Source organism: Sipha flava, unplaced genomic scaffold (genome assembly GCF_003268045.1).
Source record: "Sipha flava isolate LNK unplaced genomic scaffold, YSA_version1 175_pilon_pilon, whole genome shotgun sequence".
Classification (NCBI taxonomy): Eukaryota; Metazoa; Arthropoda; class Insecta; order Hemiptera; family Aphididae; genus Sipha; species Sipha flava.
The window spans coordinates 182,050-193,708 of record NW_020272033.1 but is presented as its reverse complement, the minus strand read 5'-3'; the positions used below and the strand labels follow the sequence as shown (position 1 = coordinate 193,708).

The window sequence follows — 11,659 nt, the reverse complement described above, 5'->3', positions numbered from 1 at the left end:
TTTATTCATTCTAGATTTTGTTTTTCTTAAATATAGATTTATTTTCTTCGACTTACGATCTGTTCTAGACGAATTGATTGAACTGGGTAATATTATAAATTAAAAACTTATTTTTTTTATTCAGTTATCTTCTTTGGGAAATCCATCGGTACTAAAAATTGATGAGGTTACAAATTCCAAAAAGTTGGTTACAAATAGTTACAAATTGAGTTTTATAAGTTACAACTTGTTTTGGACGATTCGGTTGAATTGGGGGGGGCCAGCCCCTCATGAGAAATTTATTATTACTCGGAAAGGCCGAGGTTACAAATTCTAAAAAGTTGGTTACAAATAGTTACAAATTGGGCTTTATAAGTTACAATTTGTTTTGGACGATTTCGTTGAATTGGGGGGGCTGCGTGAAGTTAGCCCCTCATTGAGAAAGTACCCGTAGCTTGAAAAATATGAGGTTACAAATTCTAAAAACTTGGTTACAAATAGTTACAAATTAAGAAAATAAGGTTACAATTATTTTGGAAAGTTTTTTTTATAGTGGGGGGGCTAACTTCACACACGTTAAAAATCGCGTAGTCCGTGCGACGTACGATTCCTGTGATACATCGATAAGATTCGGGAGATTTAGACTTTGGAGCTTATTCGACGTGCTATTCGTTATTAGTTACCTCCCACGGTCCCGTTCACGTATTTACTGTGTAACGTACAAATATTGATATTTCTGCGTCGCCACTGCCCACCGTAACAATGCGTTCGTGCGTATGACGACCGTACAAAAATAATAATAATACAACCGCGGGAACCCGGACGACCCGGCACGTCCGAAGCGCGGAATAGCTGATACCCGTTATTGCGATATTGACCGTACAAGTACGCGTGTACATTGTTAATTAAGACTTGGTGACTTTGGACAAGAGGTTAATAAATACTGGCGAACATACACCGACGGTGCGCACGCGCGGACGTGTGAATGTGCGTGTATGTATATATGTGTGTGCGTGTGCGTGTGTGTGTGTACGCAATGAACAGTGGTTTTGAAACGCACGTTTAAAATAAAAAACATACGAAAAAAAAAAAATTATAAAAAACGGCTGCGATAAGAGCGGGTGCAATGTCTACACCGGTATGTATACATTATTTTTATTGCCCGAGCCAAGACAATGTGCACAAATGTGGCCGAGAAGGTGAAATGTATGCGAATACTGAATTGCTGCGTGTGTATAATCATTAATATTTAATGAAAACGAAATAAAATACAGGAAGATACAGAAAAAATAATCAATATGGTGAAATCAAAATTAATAAGACAACAAATTGAAATTAAAATCGGAAGCGAAATATTTCTATGATACGCTTTGCTGACGATATAATAATATTAACTAAAAGTGCAGAAGATTACAGAGAGCTATCAACGAAATAGCACAGACGTTAAGAATGAAACAATGAAAAAAATACGAAGATACTAACTTGTGCAAGAAAACGCCAAAACATAATTACTGATATATATCAAGATAACTATAAACTTGACCAAGTAAACGAATTCTCATACTTAGGTAGTATGATTATAACAGATGAGAAAGACACAAGAGAAATAAAAAGACGCATAAGAATGGCAAAATCAGCGTTCAGTAAAAAATCCAAACTATTTACGGCCAAAAGGATGAACATCGACATTAGGAAAAGACACATTAAAACATATGTCTGGAGTATAGTCCTATAGGGCTGTGAAACATAGACTATAAATGAAACAGAAATAAAAATATTAGAATCGTTTGAGATTTGGATTTTTTTTGTATGCAAAAAATAAGCTGGATGGGAAAAAAAAAGTAACCATGATGCACTGGAAATAGTCGGCGAAGAACGTTCATTAATGGATTCGGGAGAAAGATAGAAGATAGAAAAAGATAGGACATTCATAAGACATCATAAAGAACTACACAGTACAATACTAGAGGGCATGATTGAAGGAAAACGATCACTTGAGCAACCTCGCAACACTTTTATTGAGAAAATCAAAAAGGATGCAGGAGTTGGAGACTATAGGGCATTAAAAGAAGTAGCGAGTGACCAAGAAGAATGGAGAAGAAGAGTTGCAAACCAACCTTCGGGTTAAAAAAATAAAAAATAAAATACAGGACAAACATATATTATATATATATTAGCCGATTAATACCTAAATTTTTATTTCATTGTTATAATTAATCGCGTCTTATAGATATAAACGTTTTATAGCAATGTCGATGCATCGATTCAAATAATGAATGTCGATGATAACAACAATATACAATATATAATATATGAATACACGATCGTATACTTACACATATAATGAACAATTTTAAAACTAATTAATGATTTTTTTTTCCATACACGGTCTGTGTAAAAAACTAATTGATTTTGCTGCAACTGTCGAGGCAAATCATACTTGATAGTATTTGTTTTATCTCACGGCAACACTTTATTGAGGAAAGTTTTGAGGTCTGCCAATTCCTACAATAAAACAAACATATTCTTGTTAACATAATTTTAACTCATTACAAAAGGACAGATGTTTATGCATCAGCATATATTTTTCTTTTGATAATAAAAGTTGTAGAGTAGGGTAGACATTTGTTTTGCGATCTATAGAATATGAAAACAAAATTGTTATGTTGCATTTATTTGCATATTCTGATACATTTTTCTTTCATAGTATATTTATATTTTATTAGTGCATAGTTATGCATATCCCGAATCTTTAGATTTCACTGGATGTTTAATATTGAATTATTATCTATTTGAATTGCAATTATTGAAATCATATCTGTATTGATAAATATGAAGTAGACAGTAGTATACTAATAAATATTATGCAACATCGGAACACAGATAAATTTATTATCTATAAATGGTTAAAATTAGATTTTTGTGGGATAACTACGACTCAAAAGAGAGCTATTCTCCGAGTACATGCTTTTAGGTGACAAGAAACGAATGTGTAACGTCCTCTTAATATAAAACTTCCAAAATATTCCAAAAACAATGTTTATTCAGTGTAATACACGTTTAAATAAGTAAAACGAAATACATTTTACATACATTTAAAAAATTATTAATTTTAATGATTAATTTAGTTATTCAGATTAAATCAACAATAAAATAAGTGTTTTTTAATTCATCCATTTGATTTTAATTTTAAGTTTTTAACGGTTTAAATAAATATTATTTACTATTTTTCCATATTTTGATGTTTTCACATTTTTATATGCATATAATGAAATTTTATGGAACATATTTGAATGCACATTTTAAAATTATTTGGAGAACGAAAATCCCCCCTTTACTCATTACTGTTGCAATATAAATGTGATGTGCAATTTCAATTTTTCATATTTTAGCGTTTTTATTTAAATGTCGAGTTGATTTGGGATGGATATGGAGAAATCGTAGCCGATGATTATACCTCAACAATAGGTTCAAGCAATGTGTAATTATAAAGCAGTCGGATCTCAGATGTGCCAACGAGAAAGTAAGTGTTAGAACGTTTCCACACTCACCGATAAAATCAGTGTTGGTAGAAGTAAAATTGTGTGATTTTAAATGAACGATTTTCACATTATTATCGATACGATAAAAATATTGTTTGATTATGACGATATCTTTGTGCAAATCGGACAATCGACCAAAATCGGAGGTATATTTATCGTTCTGATTTCATCGGCTAATAAATACAAATAGTTCTTTTTCACACACAACCGATAACAACCGTTTTGGTTCGTTTTAATATTGTTCTTCGACATTAGTCAAGTACTAATCTTCAATAAAACTGTTAAATTATTATTATATATTATAATGAGTTTTATTTATAACGTACCTACTCTTATTGAGTTGGTGGAGTCAAGGACATGCTTTTAGGACAAGAAGACGGACGGTTATAAATATAGAACCAAAAAAGAGTAACGAATGGAATGAGATTTATAAGTATTTAGAAAAAAATTATGAAAACAAATTTGTTAAAAAATAGAATAAAATCGTGACATATATACGGAAAATGATTTTTTATCGCTATAACATTTTAGATCTAATGTGAAACTAGTATTTGTCTCCGATAAAATCGGTATATGTGCGTGAAATCGGCCTTAGTGTGACGATATAGTTGTGCATGTCGAACAGAAGACCAGTAACGGACACTACTTTTATCGTTCCGATTTCAATGACCAATACAAAGAGATGGTCGGTTTTCACATATGACTGATAATACCGTCTTTTCGAAATAGTTTTATCGATTTTCATTAAACGAATGGGTTGTATATTTTAATCACTTTTATATAAGTAATATCGTCGAGTGTGAATAGCAAAAATATAATCCGCCAATATCGTCGTACACCTGAAGTTATTTGTCTCGAGTGATCAAAACAGTTTGTTATTAATTTCAAACGAAATCTTAAGATCGGTGGAGTACGCATAGATTATCGAAAAAAATCAATAATGCCTGTAAGAGTAGTTCGAATAAAAATATCGAAAAACGGTATTCTTTTTCGCGAAATACAGAAATAAAATACTTCGTCTGCTCAATACAAGTTTCGATTTTTTAAGTACCAATGAGTGCTACTATTTCAGTGGATATTAATTTAAATCATATCAGGGCGGTATATTAAATAAGAAAATCTGAAAATGCATGACAATAACTAGTGCAATTAATATTTTTTTTACCATAAGTATTATGTTAAGCCAGTTAATAATATACCAATGGTACCCAAACCACGTTCATTATAACATTATACACGATTTGGGTTATTTTGTTGTATATTTTGAATATGTTGAAATCAATTTCGATTCTAAAGAAATAATGTTAACACGGTTACACAGCAAAACACGTTACCTGGTCATTGACCGCGTGCATCAAGCCCTCATAGGTTTTGAACTCAAACTTTGAGTTTACCTTTGACAATTGATCGGCCAGTAGTTTACCCCATTTGAAATAGATGACCGGATCTTCGGTACCGTGGCACTGCAACATCGGTGTGTTGGTGTTGTTGATGATTGCCTTGAAAACGAAAAAAAAAAAAAATATATTTTCGTAAGTGCAAACATAAGGGTTCCCCCCACCCTCTGAAATATACAAAAATACCTGATCTACAAATTGAATAGTTATTTCAGTTTCCCATGGGACTAATAAATAAAATACACATAGGTACATATATACTTTATAATGAGCATGCTATTTATCAACATTTTACATATTTTCAATTTCCCCCTCCGATATTTTTTTTTTGCATTCACCCCTATTAAATGGTATTATTAAACAAAGTATGAATTATAATTTTTGCGCTGTAATAACTAATTGTTAAAAGTTAAATAAAAATAGGTAAAAAGCTAATAAAAATAATTAAAAAAGGATGGTTCCATGAAAATAGTGGTCATAAAAAAGGGTACCACGGACAAAAAAGTTTAAGAAACACTGGTGTAGAGTGTACATTTATTAAAATAAACCCTGTACCTCATCGTGTATAGTTGTCAGTTATTTTCAAAACTTACATTAACCATATATACGAAATCAGATATTGGATGTTGAATTGAAATATTTAAATATAATAAAACAATTCACGTATAATATATTATTCACGTATATAACCTGGTAAAGGGATGAAATATTTGATTTTGTAAAAAAATACTTAGAAAAAATACATTTATACGACATAATTTCTAATAAAACGTACTGGTCGACCCCTATAGAACACAAAACATTTCAAATAAATAAACGTTATTAAACGTACAAATCTGATGTGCAAAATAGATATAGAGTATTTGTTGAATTAAAAGTAATTTTTTTAACTTTTATAACTTATTACTAAATATGATGTAATCAGTTTCTATTTCGACAAATAAAATGAATGCTGCAGGTATAAACAGGATACCATTGTAGGATTTATAGTAAGTTATTTTTCCAACGTCAAATGTTTTTTTTTTTTTTTTTTGGTAGTAAGCAAAATTAAATGAATCAATAGTGGACAAGTTGATTAATCTTTTAATTCGTTAAGTGAAGTTCATCCTAGAGGCTAAAATATATACTTTTTCGTAGTACACACTTTAAGGAATTTGTTATACTCGCCTTTCAAACGTTAACAGTAATGAGTAACACAGTTAAAATAGTATTTTCGATTTTGCTGATGATACTCGTTCATCTTAACATTGCGTATTGCACAAAGTATGTCGTACTGCACACAATTTTAGTCCCTGATTCATCCAGAGAAATTTGTAATAGGTTATAATTTACTGTATTAGTATATTACTTATGATATTTATATAAAACTATCTTTATTTATGGTAGATAGATACTTGTTGAAACTTATGATCGGTGCGTTAAACAGAACTGTGATTCTAATTATTTTTATTAAAAAAACAATAGTTCGCTCAAACAGATATAATTTTTAATCTCTGGAAAATTACTTGGATAAGAAAACCCGATTTTTATCGATTTGAAGTATCACATCATGGGAAGTTGTTAAATTTGCAAAGAAAGACGTTAGTTAAAAAAAAAAAAATCATCTCGACCAGTAATAATATTCGGTTAAAAGTAACCAAACTTGATTGGAACTTTTAAAAGTCACTTGGAAACAACAAGACGTGGAAAACCGAGAGATAGGATTTTGTAAATTAATGCTATAAACTACCCCCCTCCCCCCCACCACCACCACCACCACGGGGGTCGCACTCACATCCGGCAGGGTGTGTCGGAGCACCGGCCAACTGGACATGACCGCGACGCCGGCCAGCCGTTTGTGGTAGGTGAGCGCTGCGTACATGGCCAGCGCGCCGCCCTGTGAGAAACCGGCCAACACGGTCTTGGTGGATGCCACCTTGGACGACGCAATCTCCTCGTCCAACGTGTCGTGCAGCTTGTCCACCGCCCTCAAGATGCTCTTGTCGTCCTCCATCTTGTTCTCGTCCAGCGACGCCAGATCGAACCACGCGGCCGTCGGGAAACCCTTGTTCAACGTCAACGGTATCTTCGACCTGCGCGCAACACGTACACGCAATGTCAACAATGTTATTCAGTTCCCGCGACCACCGGCATCGGATTATCCGGTGCCGCCAGATTTTTTTCTTCACGGACAAACCCTCACCCCCTGTAGGTGATAGACATTTCGCGCCGACTCCCTCGCGAAATAAAAGTTTGAGGAACTCAAACCCCCCTCTCCCCAAACCGACTTTACAAATCGATCCGTCATATATTATATTGTCTGCAAACGGGTTCCGATTTGTACGAGTTATTTGAAATCGTCTTCGTCTGTCCCAAATTATAGTACGGTTATGTTAGCGGATTTTTATTTCCTTTTCTCTCTTTCTCTCTCTCTCTCTCTCTCTCTCTCTCTCTCTTTCTTCCTCTCCCTGGAATTTACTAATTTCGTCATTGATTTTACGTATAGCGAATAAATCAAAAGGAAAATCACAAGTTCTCTTACACTCTCGTCATCACCATGTTAGCTAAATGAATTAGATTTGCGTTTGAACGGTAACGACCGGATGAAAAAAAACCTTAGTTGGTTTCGACGCCCTCCGACGAAAGTTCGTGGCACCGTACCGGATAAAATTCGAAAAGGAAAGCCGTTTCAGCGTGTAAGTCACGATGATTCCATTACCGAAACAAGCCTGACTTTTGAGTTAAAAAAACCTAATTTAGGCCCTACGGATGGAAGCAAGACCCCCTCCCCACCAATAATCCGTCACTGGCGCGGCAGAAAACAATAATAATATGAAAATTTCACTTACGCGTTGAGACAAATCACTTTGATGTTGGGCTTGACCATTTTCCCAAGCGTTTGTTTCCAATTCTCTCTGTAATCATACACCGAACACGGTCAATCAATAGTTAAGTTAAGTTAATAATAACTATGCGGTACAGTGATAATATTGAACACGTGTGTTGCATTCCTCATTGTTAACCCCGCGAGATTCTAAGTCGTACGTTTAATTATAATAACACAGACACATTATTATACGGACTTGGAGGAAAAGAAAGATAACAATAGTATATTAGTACATATGTATTGAACAGATTATATCATATGATATTATATGATCAGATTAAACCGTATATTAACTACAAGTTATCAATTTGAAGCGATAACGCTTAAAACGAAAATAAAAACGATTTTAAACTATTACATTCAAAAGTTACATTTGCGTTGGTTTCTTGCCGAACACAAATATTTTTAATACGAACTATTTTCGTACACCGAATCACATGGTTTATTTTTTTTTGCGATAACAAGCATTTCGTTCATGCTTAACCTACGTGGTCAACGGTCACGTGTCAAGCAAACTATTGAACCCTGCAGGTTTTATTTAGGATTCGACTGACCAGCGCAACAGATTTTTTTTTTGTCCAAATTAATACTATACAAATTAAACTATAAATATAAACATTTCATGCGATACAAATCTTGTCACGTATCATAAAATACGAGTTATTCAATTTAGATCTTATACACTATGTATGTGGTGCAATTTGAGCGATGAAAAATTTTATAACTTAATTGTGATACGCATATTTTATAATGTAACTACAGACCTATGACTCTGTTATATTCATGCTGAAAAATCAAGGTAAAAAGGACGAAGAGATTGACAATGAAGAAGATGATGAAGAACAAGAAAATCTGATAAAATACAACAAAATTGCTATATTCTATCTTTAAGAAGTACAGACATTCTCTCTAACAGTATCCAATACTGAGCTTTTGGATTTGACTTTAAGAACCAAAGTATAAGTTGAATGCGTTGCTTTTTGAAGAAAAAAAGCAACAATCAAGCACTAGCTTTCTCCAAAAATTATAAAGTTTATCATTTATACTGACTATAAATATTTTTTATATAAATTATATTATGTATATTGGATAAAAATAAAAAAAATGTAACTTGAATTTTACACATATTTACTGGCTAAAAATAATCGGCAGCATATAACTAATACAACCTAACTTATGATAGGAAAATAAATATTAAATTATGAAAATATATAAGGATGCTTTAAAGTCAATCGTGTATTCAGAAAAAATTTAATATAGATGAGTAAAAACCAAATAATGTATAGAAGTTTATTTTAAATTTTTTCTTGTGTTTCATAAGCAACAATATACCATATAAATTGAAAAATTATGCCGGTCAAAGGTCTTTGATGATGAAAATAATTGAATGAGCTCATAATCTAAATCTTTGGGAATCTCTGGAATGAAATCGATTTTTTTGCTAAGCAAAACAACACCAGATAAAAATATGAATAAAAAAAACCAATCGGTCCAGTTCATGATCAAATGTAAACATTTGAACTATTATAACTATATTACACAGAAAAAAGTTTTTTCAACCATCGATTATAAAATAGAAGGCTGTATATATTATTATAAAATATTAAATACCTGTCAAGAATAATTTGTTTATCTTACCAATAATATGTTAAAATGTATTTACTTTTTTTGTTTTGCTGTACCTGTTGGCCAATATAATAATCTTATCGTTTACGTTGGTAATTAATAAAACATAGGCAAACATTTTTTCATTCTCAGTGTTTTATGTATAATAATTATATTAATTTACTCCCGGACCATATAATCTTGAACTGTAAACATGTGATACGGAATAATATAGTATACAGGCTGAGCGATTGTTTTTTTTATTAATGTGTTCGAGTTTACGAGTGCATTAAAAGTTAAAAAAATATAGTTTTTTCACCTTGCTCAATTTGTTTCTAAACCACTGAACGGACTACTATTATAATATACTTAATGTGTGCAGACATTTTCGGTAAAAGCCCTTGGATCCAATTAAAATAAATATACAAATAAAGTGTACGCATTAAATAATTACTGAGATTTATTTCACCGCTCGTACGAATTCCGGTAAGTTTTTTTTGTTGATCGGCGTGCAACACACGCATTTGGGCGATATTAATGAAAACGTATCTGATGACTAAACTAACGGGTTCGTAAAAATTTGAAAAAAAAAAAAAAATTGGGAAAAATATCGGTTAAAATTTCTCACGCATAAACGTACCCGTTTTCGCCGAGCCCGTGCAAGAAGATGACCTGAAATCAGTGGAAAACACGCGATTACAATCCCGTTCATGGTCTCGCTGCGTTTCGACACGCAAACGAGCGGATCGATTAATATCATTGTTCTACTCACGGTGCCCGTGTGTTTTTTAGTCGGCGCCACGATGAATGCGTCTTCCGACATTTTTGCTAACTGAAGTAACGTAACCGAAAAGTAATAACAGATAAAAGAAAAACGGAGAAAAACGCCGCAATCACTTCGGATGTCCGCGTTCAACCGATGACTAGTGTTCGGTCCAACGGTCCGCGGCTTATTTATTCGGTCCCTAATCTGGGTTCTCGTCCGGAAGGGAAACCGCCGTATTAATTGTTACCGTCGTGGTTTTCCTTATCTCTGTAAGGCTCGTGATGTGTTTCAATCAACGGTCGGCCCGGCGGGGACGCATGCGCGTGCACTGGTCCGGTGCAGGGAGAGGGGACGAGACTCCGTGTAAAAATCCGACGCATCGTAACGGTACGGATGGCCTGTACCGTACCCGACGGTTCAGTGTATCGCGTTGCGATGCTATTGTGAGTCGTATAAAACGCTTACAGTTACGCAATCCTTTTGCCCGATCGCATTGCACCAGACCGTCGATAACCAATCGAATCTCGTCGGTTTCGAGAAGTATTCGTTACCTCCGAATCCCGGCTCTCGCCGTCCAGACGTACTGCGTAACGTTGTTCTCTTTTTAACCCCGAACCCATACCCCGTCGGGAATCGATCCCCGTGCCGACGACGAGTTTACGTAAACGATGCGCGCACAGAAAACACACGAAGGACCGTTGTGTTTGTCCGCGTACGGACATAACAGCGTATGTCTACGCGTGTAAGAATAATATTGTGATGTACGCGTGTCACCGTTTTCCTCCAAACGGTTCTCCCGTCACTGGTCGTCGCAGTATTTGATTCGTACGGAAACGTTTGCCACTGCCGGCAGTTCGGTTATTGTATACAAATCAATGTTTTTCCACGATACGCATACGTAGTAAATATAATCACAAACATTTAATAATGTTTTAAACGTACCCAACGAAACAGTAATTTTATTCGAAAAACACCATTACGCGCCACTGCAATGACGTATTATTAAATAAAAAACAAAAAATTTCATCTTGATATATTCTGCATATACTTAGATACCTTATACGTGTTTCATAAAAATCGTTCACTTTAAATATTCATAAACATACCAATAAATTATACTCGTTCAGAACAATATTTTATGTTTAATGCTTAGATCTAATTATTATGGACCGCCTAAAGGCCCAATTCTAAGTTTACGAGGGCCAAACAAATTTACAACGGCACAAGGGTATTAACCCCTTTTCGAGACTGGATAAAACACCTATTTGAAAACGTTCACTATAATTTATAAGCCTCCGTTAGAGCACGGTTCATGGAAACAAAACAGAATAGTAGTGATGAAAACCGTGACTGCTACAAAACTTCATCAGATTATAAAATAAATACTACAAATTCATTATTTTGGATAACTCTGCTAAGCTGATTCAAATCATATACATAATTAAATATCGCAAACGATTAATTTTTAAACTTGTAAAATTATTTCAATTCTGATACTCTTTAA

General features: G+C 33.7%; 1 protein-coding gene across 1 annotated transcript; it reads right to left on the bottom strand.

Annotated features, from left to right (window-relative positions):
* Nucleotides 1-2,124: 2,124 nt before the first annotated feature.
* On the bottom strand, nt 2,125-10,368 carry LOC112680255 (acyl-protein thioesterase 1-like). Its single transcript, XM_025550292.1, has 6 exons — nt 10,162-10,368; nt 10,030-10,061; nt 7,747-7,812; nt 6,693-6,990; nt 4,856-5,020; nt 2,125-2,484 (listed from the first exon to the last, which is right to left on the bottom strand). The coding sequence occupies exons 1-6, from the start codon at nt 10,210-10,212 to the stop codon at nt 2,440-2,442; spliced, it is 657 nt and encodes a 218-aa protein (XP_025406077.1). The 5' UTR covers nt 10,213-10,368; the 3' UTR covers nt 2,125-2,439.
* Between the last annotated feature and the right edge of the window lie 1,291 nt (nt 10,369-11,659).

Bases quoted from the DNA above. Each gene is read 5' to 3' on its own strand.
- LOC112680255 (XM_025550292.1), bottom strand. From the start codon at position 10,212: ATGTCGGAAGACGCATTCATCGTGGCGCCGACTAAAAAACACACGGGC. The intron at 10,062-10,161 runs GTGAGTAGAACA...CACTGATTTCAG, and splicing joins CTAAAAAACACACGGGCACC to GTCATCTTCTTGCACGGGCT. The intron at 5,021-6,692 runs GTGAGTGCGACC...TTCGTTTTCAAG, and splicing joins TCCGACACACCCTGCCGGAT to GCAATCATCAACAACACCAA.